Source organism: Eumetopias jubatus, unplaced genomic scaffold (genome assembly GCF_037043125.1).
Source record: "Eumetopias jubatus isolate StellerSeaLion01/CBP00866 unplaced genomic scaffold, mEumJub1_p1.0 scaffold_3, whole genome shotgun sequence".
Taxonomy (NCBI): Eukaryota; Metazoa; Chordata; class Mammalia; order Carnivora; family Otariidae; genus Eumetopias; species Eumetopias jubatus.
This window is the reverse complement of record NW_028274809.1, coordinates 60,720,270-60,738,815: the sequence shown is the minus strand read 5'-3', so window position 1 is coordinate 60,738,815 and position 18,546 is coordinate 60,720,270. Positions and strand designations below refer to the sequence as shown.

General features: G+C 32.5%; 1 protein-coding gene across 5 annotated transcripts in view; it reads left to right on the top strand.

Annotated features, from left to right (window-relative positions):
• The window catches only part of DYNC1I2 (dynein cytoplasmic 1 intermediate chain 2), a 53,508-nt gene that overhangs the window by 8,306 nt on the left and 26,656 nt on the right, over positions 1–18,546 (top strand). For 4 of the 5 annotated variants that reach the window (XM_028124304.2, XM_028124319.2, XM_028124299.2 and 1 more), the window contains exons 4-5: positions 4,467–4,557; positions 11,951–12,066. In XM_028124304.2, the coding sequence (XP_027980105.1) occupies positions 4,467–4,557; positions 11,951–12,066 (207 nt within the window). Of the gene's footprint in view, positions 1–4,466; positions 4,558–9,746; positions 9,807–11,950; positions 12,067–18,546 lie in introns of all 5 variants that reach the window. The other variant, XM_028124330.2, reaches the window with a different exon arrangement.

Sequence of the window (18,546 nt, the reverse complement as noted above, 5' to 3'; positions counted from 1 at the left end):
CATTGATTAGTATGATAGTTTATTATCTGGATTTTCTTTTACTAGGAAAAAACAAAAGAACTTTGCTAGTCAAAAATAAATATTGCTTCATTTATTTCCCTCACATTCTTGTAACTTTTGAATACCTTAAATCTCATTTTTTCCTAGTTTTATTGAGAAATAATTGACATATATCACTATATAAGTTTAAGGTATGTTGTATGATGTTTTGATTTACATATATTATAAAATAAATATAATAGGTTTAGTTAACATTCATCATCTTACAGATAGCAGGAAAAAATATTTCTTCTTCTGATGACAACTTTTAACAATTTTCTTATGTATCATATAACAGTGTTAACTATAGTCTTCATGTTGTATGTTATATACCTAGTACTTATTTTATCTTATAACTGGTAAATCTGATTTTTAGATGGAATGAATGCTTCCCATGCACCAAGTCATTTCTTCCAGTTTAGCCTAATTTTAACAAATTGTTCATTATAGTATTTTAATACCACAGAATTTTATTTTTATTTATTAATTTCTTTTAAAAATTTATCTGGGGCGCCTGGGTGGCTCAGTTGGTTAAGCGACTGCCTTCGGCTCAGGTCATGATCCTGGAGTCCCGGGATCGAGTCCCACATCGGGCTCCCTGCTTAGCAGGGAGTCTGCTTCTCCCTCTGACCCTCTTCCCTCTCGTGCTCTCTATCTCTCATTCTCTCTCTCTCAAATAAATAAATAAAATCTTTAAAAAAAAATTTATCTGATGCTCTGAATTACATTGAAGAGAATAAAGGAAACGAAACATTTAGAGATTAGTGGAGGATATTTAAACTTCATTACCAGGAGAAAGAGGCCATCGAAGGGGAGAAATTAATATTTAAGAGAGTTAAGGTTTAAAGCAGTACCTTTCAGGGCGCCTGGGTGGCTCAGATGTTATTAAGCCTCTGCCTTCGGCTCAGGTCATGATCCCAGGGTCCTGGGATCGAGTCCCACATCGGGCTCCCTGCTCAGCAGGAAGCCTGCTTCTCCCTCTCCCACTCCCCCTGCTTGTGTTCCTGCTCTCGCTGTGTCTCTCTGTCAAATAAATAAATAAAATTAAAAAAAAAAAGTACCTTTGAGGACAAAAAGAGGAAGTTATGAAAGTTATTTAAATGTTATTATTCCAGGCTAAGAGTATCCACAAGGGGGCATTATTGTAGTGCGGGCTATGTTTGAGTATTAAGTATCCTAGATTAGCTAGAGGAGGCTTTACATCTTTGGGTTAGCTCAGAAGTTCACTCCTTCCATTTTACTGTCTCTACCAGCTTCTACTCCCTACATTCGCTTTCCTTGACTGTTCACCTTTTCTAGGTTCTTCTTCCTGGCAAAAGCCCCTTGCCAGAGGCTTTCTTCTACTTGAAAAATAATTGGGCTGTGCATCATCCTTCATCTCTAAGACGTTTGTGTAGTTCTGAGTAGTCAACTCGAATTTAATTCTAATCATAAATATAGGTGGATTCCTAGGTGCTTTCTGGTTTAAAAATATTCTAGGTGTTCCTTTGCAGGCCAAAAGGCAGCAATGTTGATTTTATATCCTTGGAAGGCCAAGATCTAAACTGGTAGGAAAGGCCTTCTTGATTGGGTTTTTGTTCCAGATAATTAAAGAGTCACAGTCTTTCAATATTACTTAATGTGATCAGTGAATGCCATGGTGTAGATTTTTCAATTTACTCCATGTTTCTCGTCTGGTTCTCAAAGAAGGAAATAAGTATCTTTGCTCTAAACTTCTAGTAAATTTAAATTTGTTCAAATATTCACATGTGTTAATGTTAAATCCTTTATTTTGTGCCTTTTAAAGCCTTGTTTTAGGCTCTTTTATAGATATAAAATATATATAAAATGATATATATTTATATATAACTGGAATAAAAGTAATGTGATTGAATCACTGTTCTTATTAAGCTGATTATATCTCAAGATACTTGGCAAAAGCTAATTAGTAATGGCTTTTGTTATTTTCAAAGCTGTTTGGATTTACAAATGAATTCTAAAATTTAGTCTTTTTTGAGATTTGAGGGGCTATGAGTTCAGAGGTTTTTTTAACCTCCCTGAATGCATGCTGTTTGTTCTTGGGGGTTGTTTGTTGAATCTGGGAGTATGGTGGCATTGCCTTATTGTGCAATTACTGTAATCTTTGATTTTTCTAGACTCATTAGGTTGAAATATGGTAGTGACCAAACAATACTACCATTACCTTTTTTTCTGTTAATATTACTCCTTTTTCAATAATGGTAATTTTCTTTTTCTAGGTTTGTCTCTTCTGTAGTATACATTATTTATTATTGCAAGATGAAGTGGGTTAGCCAGATAATAACTTTGAGTCTTTAATGAGTCCTTTCTATAAACTGGCTTGAAAACTATCTTTTGTGAGAAATGATACAGTTCTGGGATGGAGATTTTTATTGAATTACAAATGTGATGCCATGGTGATTAACTTTGCTTCTGGCTGATAAACTATGATAATTTGGTAGCATCACCCCTGTAATTTATTTTTTATCTTGGGAACTTTTATTTCCGACACTTTTATTGGCTAGGTTAGTGTATTTATGTACATATAATTACTGTTTAATCTGTTTCCATAAAGAATTTGAGGTAACATTTTTTTATAAAGTAGTTTTAACCAAGTAAGATACTATTTATTCTTGCATCAGTTGGGACTTAGTCTAGGGAAAGCCTCACATTGAGAAACAGACAAAAAGATGAGGAATATAGCCTAAAGGAAGTTAGGGGACATAATGTTCTTTTATTTTAGATACAAATCATAATTAGCTACTTTGAGTTGTACATGCAGCACCTAGCACAGTGCCATCCACCTGTGAACTATGTGAAGGTGGTCTGGTTTTATCATTGTTTCTGAGAGATGTAGTCACAAAATTAGAAACATTCAATTAAGTTTTTATAGTCCTTTGGAACTTAAGCAAGAATTACTCACTATATCTCAGGAAACATTCTAGTTACGATTTTTTTTCTTCTAATCTTACTATTGGTTACCAGTAGAATTTGCCATTGGAAAAATAAGGATGGTTAGTTTTGTACCTGTGTTTAAGATGTAATTCACCATGGGGCACCTGGCTAGCTCAGTCAGTACAGCATGTGACTCGGGGTTGTGAGTTCACTCCCGACATTGAGTGTAGAGTTTACATTACCAAGAGAAAAGAAAAGGCAAAAGATGTAACTCATCATACTATACTTGTACATTTTGTCAGATTAGCAAACCTACCTTTTTTATTGTATCATGTATAAACATTTAAATATAATTTTAAGGGTTCAATGAATGTGACTATCCCCAAACCATAGATTTTTAAATAAATACGTAGTTCTTTAGATCAGTTCATTTCTAATTAGGAACTTACCTTCTTTTCAGTAGACTATTAAAAGAAGGGCTTGCAGCTCAGCATAAAATGTGTTAGTCACTTAATATTATATACGAAAGATTATTTTACAAAGATACTTGGGATTGGGGACATTTATGGTAAAATTTAACCAGAAGATGGCAGTGATGATCCTCCTATACTCCTGCAATGGTAATCAAAATGTTTTACAAATGTAATAGCATGAAATGTGCACGTTCAACTGTTGATATATAATGTTAAGAGTGATGATTTAGGGGAAAGCATTTGCTGTTTGTTTTATATACTATGAAAAATATGTATTTTTCTATAAGAAGGGATTAAGAATATTTTGGGTGTCTGTATCTTTGTCTGTACACTTCAGTTTTTTCTGAATACTGGGGTAAGGAAGTTATCATAAGTCTTGCCTTGTTTAAGTTGCATGCATCATTTTATGTTATGCATCATGTCTAGAAGGCATGCTGTTTTATGGCCCGTTTGCATTTTTCACCCAAATTGCTGGAAACTAATGGACATTTTAAAGGAGCCATTCCTTTAGCTGTGGTCATTTTCTCTAAATTGGCCAAGGGGAAAATGAAATCATTTAAGGCATAAATTTCTGAAATAAAAATTGTTAGACAAAAATTAACATTTAAAAAAAATCTCAGAAAACCAAGGGTAAATGACTTTTGAAGGATATTTCAGAGTTTTGATTTTTGACAACAGTTATAAGTAATATTTATAATCTGGTGATCTTAAAAGTGAGAAGTTAGAAAGTGGGGGGGAAGGAATGCTCTCCTTTGAAAATTAGTACCCACATTTGATGTTGGCTGGGATGAAGATGCATCCTTTCATAATCTTGCTTTTTTTTTTAATATAAAACCCAAATGCATTTTGCCAGAGAAATTGCATGAGCCGTCAGCATGCATTGTTAACTTTGTCTTTCTCCTCTTCTTTCTACTATTCATTTTCATTCATGTATTTTTGTTTTTTGGTTTGCCATTTTTTCTTTTTTGTTAATTACTTCATGTTAAATTACTTTTGAAACATCATAAGCTGAGCAACCTCTCCGTGTAGTAACAGCGGATACCTGTCTATTTCACTATTTAGTCCCTCCTCCTATGTCTCCATCCTCCAAATCTGTGAGCACACCAAGTGAAGCTGGAAGCCAAGACTCTGGAGATGGTGCAGTGGGATCTAGGTACAGTAAATTTCTTTTAATAGTTTAATGATAGAATGTATTTAGTGCCTATATGCTGTTGATGCTTTAGAGGAACTCTAAATAGTTATGTTAAAATTAACATTTTGAAATCTAAGTGGCATAGAAATTATTTGTTTTAAATTAGGGGATTTTTTTAATAGTATTTTAACTGTCCCTCTTGATTAATTTAGACTGAATAGTTAACTGATTTCACACTAATTATTTTATATTAAAATAAAGACAATTTGATTTTTTTCTGTTTAAGCATACTTCACAGGTTATTGTGTAAATGTTTTGTATATATAATATAATATAAACAATGTAAATAGTGTGTAAATAGTGTATGATAGTATAAAATAGTATAAATATAGTGTAAAATAGTTTATAAATAATGTAAAACCTCTGTTGTGCTTAATTGTCCATTCAGTAATTGAAAATCTAAACAATTTGGGTAAGTACTTCAATTGTGTTCTATTGAGTCACTAGTTATAATTAAGATAGAAAATAATAGTGCATAAAATATCAAATAGAGATAACTGCTAAGGAAACAGGAGTGTTTACTGTCTTGAGGGCGTTATGCTAAATGAAAGAAGTCAGAGAAAGACAAATACTGAATTATGTCACTTATGTGTGGAATGAAAAAAAAAAACCCCAAAACCAAAGAAATCCAAGCTCATAGATAACAGAGAACAGATTGGTGGTTGCCAGATGTGGAGGACAGGGAATGGTCAAAATGGGTGAAGAGTTTCAAAAGAGTTACAAACTTCTAGTTATAAAATAAATAAGTTCTGGGGATGTAATGTACAGCATGGCGACTACAGTTAATAATACTATATTGCCTATTTGAAGATTGCTGAGAGAGTAGATCTTAAAAGTTCTTATCACAAGAAAAAAATACGTTTGTTAACTGTATATGCTGACACATGTTAACTAGAATTGTGATCATTTCACAGTATATACAAATATCAAATCATTATTTTGTACACCTGAAAGTAATATAGTGTTATATGTCAATTATACCTCACTTAAAAAAAAATGTTTTCTGCCTAGTTTTCCCATACTCATGTCTTCCTTGTAAAACTATATTTCATATTTGTTTTAGGATCCTGTACACATGTTGGGACTTGCTTTCCAAAAGTTCAGTAAGATTTTAGCCTCTCTCCAAAGATTGTCTTGGGGAAAGTACTTTTACTTATTCCTCTTTGTCACACACGTACCCCCCCCACACACACACATGCACATACACACATACACAATAACAGCAAGTCTTTTAAAAACAGCATCATAACTGTTTGATTCTTTGTGTCAGTTGAAATGAGATTAAACATGGTTAAAATCTTTATTCAGAATCCTTATTTTGGGCAGGAAGTTAAATGTCCTCCTCAGAAAAATATCTTAACATACCTTAACATCTTAACATACCTCTTAATAAGAAATAAACTTGAGAAGTCTCATCTTCTTTGTGCCTAAGTTCCTCTGATTGAAGTTATAAATAAGTAATGAGTATCTAAAAGACGGCCAGAAAAAAGCAAGGAAGCTATATAATAAACTCGATATTTTAACCAATTCCTGAATAATCAGGTTATCATTAACAATTAGAAGACAAAAAAGTCTCACCAGTTTGAATTTGAGATGTATTTTCCAAAACTGTTTTGTAAATAGAACCAAAATTGCAAATCTAAGCTGTATTGTCATTGGAAGTAAATAATAAAACCATCATTTAAGAAATATCAAAACTTTTTTTTAGAAATAATAGTACCTTATAAAATAGTATATATTCTAGATTAAAGGCTAAATTTAGTCTGAACTCATTTTTAAGACTAAATTTGTTTCATACTTCATGCTTCTCTATTTTTGTACAAATATGTTTATATTCCTCTGCTAATAAGCAAGTGGTGTTTTCAAGAGAAGGCTTTTTTTTCGCCTTCTACAGCTTTACTGTAGTACAAATATTTACCCAAAGAATTATTATATTTATTAAATTTAATTGTATTATAAATTATTTTTATGTAGATATTGTACTGTGTTCATTTTGAACTCTGTTCTTGATTTTGAATAGTAGAAAGATTATTTTAAATGTTGCATCAGCAAGTTTGCTTTCAAAACTATGTAACATCTACTTGATTTTGTTCTTTTTTTCAAGATTTATTTATTTATTTGAGAGAGGGAGAGAGGTAGTGCAAGTGGGGGGGAAGGGTCAGAGGGAGAGAAACTGAAGCAGACTCCCCACTGAGTACAGAGCCCTGTCATGAGGCTTGATCCCATGACACCTGAGATCATGACCTGAGCCAAAACCAGTAGTTGGATGCCCAACCAACTCAGCCATCCAGGCACTTCCATCTACCTGGTTTTTGAAATTAATGTGAATTAGAACATGTCCTTCTGAGTTTCATTGGGAAACCTAGAGTTTATTAGAGACCCATTGGAATATTGTGAATTGGTACAGGGAGTAAATACTGTTAAGATATTTATTTGTATGTAGAACACATATTCATCAAATTGCCAATTTAATGTTAAATACTATATAGATTATCACAGAAAATGAAATATTCATGGTCCTTGCCTTCATGGAACTTATACTCTAGTGATTACATCGTTAATTTAAAGATATTATTCACTGTACTGAAAAGTTCCAAGCTAACTTGTGTTTATTTAAGTTTAAAGTATAAATTTTTAATGATAAGTTATAAAACAAGAAAACAGGTATTTAAATATCTTTAGGGGTTTGTTCTTATTAGAGAGTGAATGTAAAATTTAGTTTCTTCTCAGTTTAACAGGAGAGCAAAAAATACTCCTCTTTTTGAATGAGGTGACCTGGTATCTTTTTAATCTTACTACATACATTGTCTCCTTTGAGAGCACAGACTTGGTTTTAATCATTAATTTTCAAGAAGGCTGCATATGTTCTTTTTTGTGTATATATGTATACATACAAGAGTAAAAACTAAGAGTTCTACTACATCACCTCCAGATTGCATAGTAGAGAGATAATCTTGTTGATTAATTGGTGCTATTGGCAGTGAAATAATAGCATTTCTAAATATATGGCTTTTGAAAAGTATGCTAAGATCTGAGAATGAAACTGAATGAACTTGAATTGAGCAGGCATGTGTTGGTAATGAAAGAATGAAGAGAATATGAAGAAATATCACAGGAAAATACATGAAGATGTGTGGGATGTATGAACCTACACACTCTGTTAACTGGGCAAGACAGTCCCAGATTAGTACACTCAGGGAGTAGGATACGATATATTAGACATTACCAGATATGGTATCAAGACATATCTGAATGCCAAAAATTTCTGTTGGGCCTGGTTGTAATTTATGAATAAATGTTAAAAGACCATGAAAAGTGATATCTCTCTAACTCTGCAGATTTGGAGTTGAATTTCATTAAGTTTCTAGTTCTCTTTCTCATTCACTTCTCTTATCTCTACAATTTAGCTGACAGTTACTCAGTTGGGTAATCCATGTTTCTTCCTTTTTCCATTCTTGATCAGTTTATCTCTCAGGCTTTTGGATTATATTGGAATTTTACTTTATATGTCTGCTGATGCCTTTAATAAACATAATTCTGTATGTTGTACAATGTATTTTCAGTACTGGCTATATTTTTAGGCAAAGTTTTGCTTAATTTTTTTTTTAAGATTTTATTTATTTATTTATTTATTTATTTATTTATTTATTTATTTGACAGTAAGAGAGAGACAGCGAGGGAGGGAACGCAAGCAGGGGGAGTAGGAAAGGGAGAAGCAGGCTTCCTGCCAAGCAGGGAGCCCGATGCGGGCCCGATCCCAGGAACCCTGCGATCATGACCTGAGCCGAAGGCAGATGCTTAACAACTGAGCCCCCCAGGAGCCCCTGCTTAATTTTAGACTTAAATGACATCCTCAAAAGGAGCTGTAGGTCACTAATAACAGCTATACCTCTCATATAATGTAAAGGTTGGGGACAGAACATTTGTTGGAGAGCACCTAATAGGACCCCTTCTGATTTAACAAAGCCTGAGTTTGTTGCTGTTCATAGTTTAATACAAAGTAGATCTTCAGAGTGACCTTTTCTTTGCATATACGCAATCCTGTTTAAATCCCCAAGTCTTTCTTTATATTTTTAATATGAAGAATTTCTCTAGTTCAATTCATCTGAGTGTTTTTATTGATAAATTGTATAGACAGGTAAAATATAGAAATCATTTGTTGTATTTAAATATTGTAGCTGTTTTAGTTGTTTGTTATGACTTATGTGAGTATATAGATAACCAAAAATAGTAGTACTGAATATATTGTGCTTAACTTTTTAATAGAAACTATGAGTATCATACAGTACTGTACATAATTATCTTATATACTGCTACCTTGTAAGCATGCCCATGTGATAAAGTACCTTTTGTTCTAGTAATACAAGATTTGGCTTAAGTGGAAAAGATCCTATGTAAGTTATTTACCCGGTAGGCAAGGCTAAAACACAACCAAATATTTATTTAGAATTGATACTCTCTAGAAGTTTAGTTAATTTAGGTAAGTCCTTTGAACATAAAATATTTTTCCTGGGAAAATTTATTTTTTCCTAGAGACAGAAATCTTTAGTTGTTTTCTAAAGCAGATGACATGTAAGCCCAAGGCAGTGCTTAACCCATAAATTACATAGGGGTCACATTTTGGAAACTTTAGCTTTTTTGTATCCCAGTGGAATAGTCTTTGGTTTTCTCACCGAAAGACTTATGTGTTGATTCGTTTCCTTTACCAATATGAAAATTTCCTGCACACATTTAGTGCTTTGGGCAAGATTATAATATGTTAACTAAGATGTTTTTACTAATGCTTTTTTAATTAAGAAAATTAAAATTTTAGCTATTTTTATAGCCTAGCTTGTTATCCAAAAATAATGTATTATTTGTGTTGTTGGACGCTTTGGCTGTTCTTGTCCATTATTAGGCAATATTAGTTTCCTGTAATCTGAAAATACTGTCTTAACTAATCTGGGTTGTATGTTTACATCTTTAACCACCTTCTGCTTATGGCGTGCACTAGAACATTGAATGATACCTGGTGTTTTTTTCTATTAACCAGAACATGAGGTTTTTAATTGTGAACAGTATTTTAGCTTTACCTATTCATAGAATGTATTTGCTTGACTAACTTATGGCCTTTTTTGCTAACGCTTCATGGTTGTCCTACAACCATTTAGGACGCTGCATTGGGATACAGATCCATCAGTTCTTCAGCTTCACTCAGATTCCGATTTGGGGTATTGAATAGATTTTTTTACCTTCCCTCTTTTATAATTAATTTGATTCTTTGTGAAATTGTCCTAATTTTATTTAAGTTTCTAATGTACATTATACGATTAGGAAAAGGAAAAAGTTAATATTTTACTGTGACACCTCATTTATCCTCTATCATTAGTGAAAGAAATATTTTATGTATCTGATTTTCTAGGTTCCCTAAGTTTACCCATTAAGTGTCCAAAGTCCTTTGATTATGTCTGTATTTTTGATGTGAAATTTTCTAAGCTGTATTACAAACTTCCCAGACTTTTTCTGATACGTATTCTACATATAATTGAACCTTTTCTGGGTTACTTGATATAAATATTAATTTATTTTCCTGTATTAAAATTTCCTGATGTTTTCTTAGGTTTTTAAGAGGAACAGAACTGTGGCCCCAGATTGCTATTGATTTATTCTTTAATTCATTTATTCACTCATTTATTTATTCTAGTCTCCAGTGCAAATTATGTTTGTTGCTGCCATTGTGCCTTACTCAGATAGTAATTTGGTAATTTGCACCTTCTAAATCATGTGACCAACACCTTTTGGAATTATGTCTAAAGTAAGAGTAAATAAGCCTTGAATTAGGGCATATAAGAAAAGTATATGAGCTTCTTGTACATTAACGGGAAGCTTCTCTGTTGGCTGCCCTGAGACTCCCCCCCTCCTAGTTGCTTTTTTATTCTCAGGAAAAGTGGCTTTTGGATAAGTGAGGTATTACCTCCCTACCGTTCTACCCCTAAATCTTAGAGTATTTTGTTTGTTTGTTCTAATGTGATTTTTGTCTAATTAGACCCTATATGCAGCCAAGTTAGTAACTTATTCTTAATGTTCTTGGCTTGGCCATTTTTTCTCAGATATGTGAGTGTTTAACTTTTTAAGTAGTTTGTATCTTAAAATTCAGAATACAGTGTTTCTTATTTTAAATTTTATTCTTAGAATATGAGATTACTTCAAATCTGCTTAAGTTTTCCCATTTAATTCTTTGATAATGCACCTTTTTTTCCCTTTAAAGCTAAGATATTCCTAAAGTGGAAAACACATTAAAAATTTATCATAGCCCACATTTGGGACCTTAGAGAAAACTAATCCATTCAATGTACTAATTTTATTATAATTTTTTGTATAGGATTTTGAAAATGTTTTATAAGAAAATAGTTATTATTACATATATGTATATATTTCAGGTATCCTGCTTGATATTCTGAAGTTACAGCAATGCTTTTATTAGATATCCTTTTAAGATAGTCTTATAATTGAGAACTTCTTTGGGAGCTTGTAAGCATACTGTATTATTTGATTTAGCATTTAGATATCTAATAAATCAAGAAAAGATCCATATATCTAATAAAAAATATTTTTCTTTTGATCGATTTTCCTCAGCTATAATTCTCTTCTTCTCTTTGTCAAAGAAGAATGTATTCCCTCTATTTAAAACAGAAGTGACTTTAATAGTTTTATTGTATTCAAAATATCTGTCGCTTTAATTCAGGTGTAGAATATCTGCATTGTAGTTTGTCCATATATGAATCAAGGACAGTACTGACCATGCAGAGATTAGAGATTTAAAAGTTTAAATATTTCATTTTAAAATCTAAATTGACTTTATGATTCTTAATTTATGCAAAGTATAAGTAGAAAAAGGGTTTCAACAGAAACTTATTTTTCATTCTTAAAGCTTAAGTCTCCTAATGGTGAAGGAAACTAAACGTGGTCTGAGATCCATGTATCTGCCTCTTCAGAAAAGTCTGGAATCAATATCCCTTCTAAGAACAGTTCTCATAACCGACCATATTTAGTAGTCCACTCTGAAATTCCTATCATCCTAGTCTATTATTACCCACACATTTGCTCTAAGAAACTAAATTATTTGCCTTTTTAAAGTGAAAAACAAACATCTTGAATGATTCAGAAATATCTTTTGTTTTTGCTATCTTCTAAATTCTTTTGTTAAAATAAAGCCAATTCATTGTTCATCTAAAATTTCTTGAATAAAACAGGGATTTAAATTACAATGTTGGATACACAATGTTTAATTCTTAATTTTCCAAAAAACATGGTTTGATGTAGTTAAAATGTGTCATTTGTTGTATTTAAAAACATTTGTCTTCACTTTATTTAGACGAGGACCTATTAAACTTGGAATGGCTAAAATTACACAAGTTGACTTTCCTCCTCGAGAAATCGTCACATATACAAAGGAAACTCAGACTCCAGTTATGGCTCAACCCAAAGAAGGTGAATATCTATCCTTAATATGATGATCATTAAATTCCCATATTGAATAAATAGATTCTTTCTTTTTTTTCTCTTTCTTTTTTGGCATATTTTCTAAGGGAAACATCATAAAACTAATGCTTTAAGGTTTCTGTATTGATGTATTTGTTTCTTAGAGTTTTAAACCTTTTTCTTTTAGAAGTTAATGAAAGTATAAACTGTATATATGGTTTTTAATTTTGTTGACATAAACTTAAGTTTTTAATCTTCATTTTGTCATTGATATGTGATGCTTTAGAATCAGAAAAGCTTAGGAATGATCTATGTCTCTGTCACTGAGCACAATCCTTCCTAAAAGAATGTATCACACAGTAAATGAAACCATGTAAATTTTCTTTAGAGCGTATGATATTCTGATATGTTGTCGTTGTTATCCATATTTATGAACACATCTAGATCTAATTCTAAAACTTTTGCTTTTATGATCTAAGGGCTCTATTATGTTGATTTCATAAGCAGCCTTTAATTTGTGTGTAACAGAGAGATGTATACACAGACATTATATTGAATGTCGAGTGTTTTTATTCTTTTTTTTTTTAAGATTTATTTATTTATTTTAGAGAGAGAGAGAGGAGGAGCAGGGGCGTAGGGCAAGGGAGAGAGAGAATCCTCAAGCAGTTTCCCTGCTGAGCGCAGACCCTGACATGAGGCTCGATCCCAGGACCCTGAGATCATAACTTGAGCTGAAATCAAGAGTTGACCACTTAACTGACTGAGCCATCCAGGCGCCCCAGGAGTCTTTTGATTCTTTTTTTTTTTAAGATTTTATTTATTTATTTGACAGAGAGAAACACAGCGAGAAAGGGAACACAAGCGGGGGGAGTGGGAGAGGGAGAAGCAGGCTTCCCGCTGAGCAGGGAGCCTGATGCGGGGCTCGATCCCAGGACCCCGAGATCATGACCTGAGCCGAAGGCATATGCTTAACGACTGAGCCACCCAGCACCCCAAGTCTTTTGATTCTTAAACCAGGAGTTACCATTTTTACATTGGGGACTAATTTTTATTTTTATTTTATTTTAATTTTTTTAACATTTTATTTATTTATTTGAGAGAGAGAGAGAGCACCATTGGGGAGAGGGGCAAAGGGAGAGGGAAAGGGAGAAGCACACTCCTCAACTGAGCAAGGAGCCCGATGTGGGGCTCGATCCCAGGACCCTGGGATCATGACCTGTGCTGAAGGCAGAAGCTTACCCGACTGAGCCACCCAGCCTCCCCAGGAACTAATTTTTAAAATCTCATCAGATAGTTAATGATTCACGTATAAAGTTAGTATGATAGCTCTTGTATTTTTCCAGTTAGGCTAATAAATTATGTCACACATAAAAGAGATTTACATAATAGCCCTAATACAGGTCCATAGTTCCTTACCTGAAACCCTTGAAGCCACATATGTATTTGAATTCAGAATTTGTCAGAGTTTAGAAAAGTTACTAGTAAAGTCTATGTACTGTGAGTAAACACTCCAGCAGCAACTTGGGCATTAATATTTTGGCAGCAGAAGATATGAATATTCAAACTAAGTAAGATAAATAATGATTATAAATACCTTTACCTCTGGTCATGTCAAGGTTTACCACCAAATGAGCTATGGATTTTAGAGTTGTTGATATTTTGCACTGTGGTCCAATAATAAATTTTCCTTTTAGCAGTCTGTGCATAAGGAATATTTTTTCTCTTTGGCCAGGAAAATTTATTCCTGTTTAACTATGGAATATCAAACATTAAAACTTTGTTTATCAAATATTTAAATTAATTTATTTTTAAAATTTCAGTTTCATTACCACATTTCTCCATTAAGGAGAATCAAAAACAATATTCACTTCAGAAAGCCCAGAAAATACAGGTAAGCAAAAAGGAGAAAAAAAATCCTTGGAGCGCCTGGGTGGCTCAGTTGGTTAAGCATCCAACTCTTGATTTTGGCTCAAGTCATGATCTCAGCGTTGTGCAGTCGAGCCCATGTCCCAGCATGGAGTCTGGTTAAGATTCTCTCTCCCTCTCTCTCTCTGTCCCTCCCGCACCCCCCAAAAGAATCCTTGAAACCTTTAGCTGTTACCAAAGAAAATCTTTAAATTTTCATTTTTATATGTCCCTCAAAAGAAATTAGGATTATACCTATTTACAATCTATGTACTTTTTAACAACTCTCCTTTCCCTGTCCACTAAGGATGGAAGTGAAATAAATACCTTAAACTTTTCTGTTCACTTTCATCTTGTTCCCCAAAAAGAGTTGACATTATCATACATACTATTACACTTCAAAAATTTTGAGGAAATCAGGGTAACATTTTTATCTAGGTTCTTTTTTTTTTTTTTTTTACTTGATCATGTGAATGTTCATTTCTGTGGATACATTTTTTTCATTCTTACTTGCTCCATTGATTGGTAAAATAGCTTTCACAGGAGGAAAATCCTCGTCTTACTAGAAAAAAAGCCACTGATGGTAATCACGAGACATAAGCAACTTAAACAAAAAAAAGGAAAGATGAAGTGTTGAATTAACAGTATGGAGAACACTGCAGGATTCCATAATTTCTGGAAAATAATATTTTATTAATCAGTATATTCAGTATATTCAAGTATTTTAATGTCTGTCTTTCTGAAGCTACATTATTATATATGTTAACTCAAAAAAGTGAGCAAAATAGCCAAAATGAGGGCACAATGACTCATTTAAAAAGTATATTAGGCTGGTTTTCTTCATCTAGTAATTTGGAGATTTATTTTTAGTTATTCCATCATACTTATGCAATGCATTTTGGATTGTTTGAAATGTAAAGCATTCTGAAGTTATTTGGGGTAATGCCTATCATATTCAGTTTAAGTGAAGAATTCCTTTTTTTTAAATATTTTTTTCTAACTATTAGAGTAGTATATCATGGAGAATTTAGAAAATATAGAGAATGAAACTAGGCCACTATCTTCCATCATATACGAAAATAAATTCAAAATGGATTAAAGATTTCAATGTAAGACCTGAAACCATAAAACTGGAAGAAAACATAAGCAGTAAGCTCTTTGACATCGTCTTAGCCATACCTATTTTTTTAGACCGGTTTCCTCAGGCAAGGGCACCAAAGGCTAAAATAAACAGATGGGATTAAACTAAAAAGTTTTTGCGAAACCATCCACCAAACTAAAAGGCGATCTGTTGAATGAGAGAAGAACTTGGCAAATCATACACCTGAGAAGGGGTTGATATCCAAAATATATAAAGAACTTAGACAATATAAAAAAAAAAAACCCAATTAAAAGATGGGCAGAGAACTTGAATAGGTATCTTTCCAAAGAAGACCTACAGATGGTCAATAGACACATGAAAAGATGCTCAACATCATTAGTCATCAGGGACATGCAAGTCAAATCTATAGTGAGATATTACCTCATACCTGTCAGATTGGGTAGTATCAAAAAGAAAAAAAATAACAAGATTTGGTGATGATGTAGAGAAAAGGGAACCCTTGTACACTGTTGGTGGGAATGTAAATTGGCGCAGCCACTCTAGAAAAGAGTATGGAGGTTCCTCAAAAAATTAAAATGGAATCACCATACAATCCAGCAATTCCACTTCTGGGTATTTATCTGAAGAAAACAATCTTCAACCAATAGTTGAAGATACAGAAGCAGCCTAAGTGTCCATAGATAGATGAATGGGTAAAGGAGATGGAATATTACTCAGCCCTAAAAAGAATAAAATATTGCCATGTGTGACAACATGGATGGATCTAGAGGGTATTATGCTAAGTGAAATAAGTCAGATAGAGAAAGACAAATACTGTATGTAGAGTCTAAAAAACAACCAAAAAACCAAGCAGAACAGAAACAAGATTCATAGATACAGGAAACAAACTGTTGGCTGTTACCAGAGTGGGAGCAGACATTGGGGGTGGGTGAAATGGGTGAAGGGGACTAAGAGGTACAGACTTCCAGTTATAAAATAAGTAAGTCATGAGGATATGATGTACAGCATAGGGAATATATTCAGTAATATTACAATAACTTTATATGGTGACAGATAACTAGACGTATTGTTAGGGTCATTTTGTCATGTATAAAAATACCAAATCTCTATGATGTATACCTGAAACTAACAGGATTTTTGTGACAATTATACTTCAATTAAAAAATACAGAAAGGATATAAAGGAAATGTCATGATTCCATTGTGTAATAACCACTATTAATATTTTGTTTCCAGTTTTCTAGAATGTTTTTTTTAAAAAATTTTCTCTGTATATATACACACATAAATATATATATATACACATATGATTTTATATCCTATTTGAAATGTGCATTTTTAATTGCTTATTTTGAGATGTGTGTAAATATTTAAATATTAACTTGTAACTTATTGCCATTGAACTAATTTGAGTGTATAGCTGTATAAGACTAGCATTTTTAAAAAAATTCTTTTTCCTGTTTTTATTTTGTAAGTAACTAAAAATGTGAAAGATCATGATTTGTTAGATAAGCTGATGATCCAGAAGCACAAGATAAACTCTGTTCTTTTCAGTTTTAAATTATTTAGGGCAAGGCTTTTAGCATCACCAAACTTTAACTTTGCCAGATTTTCTCTGAGTATAGAGACTGTTTCTTCTTCATTGCTGTAATGCCTGCCTGGTTGAATAGTGCCTGGCATGTAGTAAGAACATAGTATTTGGCAAAGGAATTAATTGCTTTTATCTACTAAGGAGAATGATTTTGCTTACTTGCATTGTTTATTGTCATGCATTTACTCTGGAAGTAACTACTGGGAATAGGTTATTTTCAAGTGTTAATGGGCTACAGTATAATTATTGATGTAATTGGGTGAAAGAGTATGATTAGTCTCAGTTCTTGGTTTTAATATGACTATATCATATTCTAGTCTTTATTTGCTCTTATATCCATAAATGAAACCATTATAGATTCTCCTTAAAGCCTTCTTGAGTTCCATGTTGACAAACTATGTAGATACAAATGTGTTGTTATTTTGTGTTCTATGTATCCCTCTGAATGCTTTGAACAAAATTTAACCTGTTAACATCTTTCAGTTTTAGCTATTTGTTTGTAATGGTTCTTCAAACTTTGTTTAAATTAACAGCTGAAAATTTTAACCACAAGGAGTGCTCACATATCAGGTACAGTGTGAAGCACTTTACATTTAATCTCTAATCCTCTCACCAAAACTGTAAGAGTTAAGTATAGGTTCTATTTACACATGAAGAAGGTAAAACTCAAAGGGATAGTTTATCAAGGGTCACATAGCTGGTGTAGCTAAGATTCTAAACCAAGTCTGATTTTAAGGTGAGCTTTCTCATGCTGTCACTGAAGCAGCATTTTTGTGCTCTTATGGTACTAACCTATGATAAAAAATTCAATTTATAGTGTAATACAGTAAGCATGGATACAGATGTATAACCAAAACAAAAGTTTTATTAAGTAGCACCCCCCTTCTCTTGTTATATTTCATTTTTTAAATGAAAAATGACCATAATGTGCTAAATTCATTGGTTTAGTTAGACCAGTAGTTTGAAAAACACTTCGTTAAAGGATAGCGTGGTTTAATTAACTTATTTATTGGTATATCTGCATCAGGATAATATTTTATAGTAATTGTTTAAGATTAATGAATAAAAAGCTTTGTTCTTTCATAGTGCTAAATATAATTTTTTTATCTTCACTGATCGCAGGTGAAAGTGACAAGATAAGTGAACTCAGCCCAGTTTCTAATGAGTATGTCTGCGTCAGCACCACTACCTTTAAAATTTTCCTTTGTGGACTAGACTTAGATACTAATTTAAAGGTCCATGTTTATTCATTTGCAACCTAACAAGCATTCATGATTCTACAATTTTATTGAGTATATGCTATATATATAAAGGCATTAGGTCATCCTTTCTTTGCTTTTTCTTTTTAGTTATATAAATGAAGGAGAATGAGAAATTTATCCTGGTACCATGGGGCCATCCTTAGCCTTTGAAGCTATTTATAAAAATGAGATCATTTCCTTTCTATATTATTAAAATTATTTTCATGTCTAGGGCTCTTACCATTAAGTTTCTTTTCCCAATTTGTGGAAGTTTTAGAAAGAGGGAAAGAAAAACCCTGAAATTAAGGTTTTATAATAAAAACACTTTGTGCTTAACTGTACTTGGACTTACCCATTGCTTTAATACAGTGGTTCTCAAACTTTGCCTGGTTGGTTTCCATTTAAGAATTATGTAACATATTCCAAAACTCACTATGAGACAAAATTGCTGAAATTACAATTTGAGTGTAGCAGACAGTAAATTAAACTTGGGTAGGCAGTGTAATCAGTGCAGGAGTAATATGAGTTACTAAATTGAAGATAAAAATTGGTCTTAGGCTTAACTCTTATCTTTCTACCATTTTTTTTTTAAATGGCTGAATCTTAATCTTTTAAAAAAGCAGTGGTTTTTATTCTGCCTTGTTTTTCTTT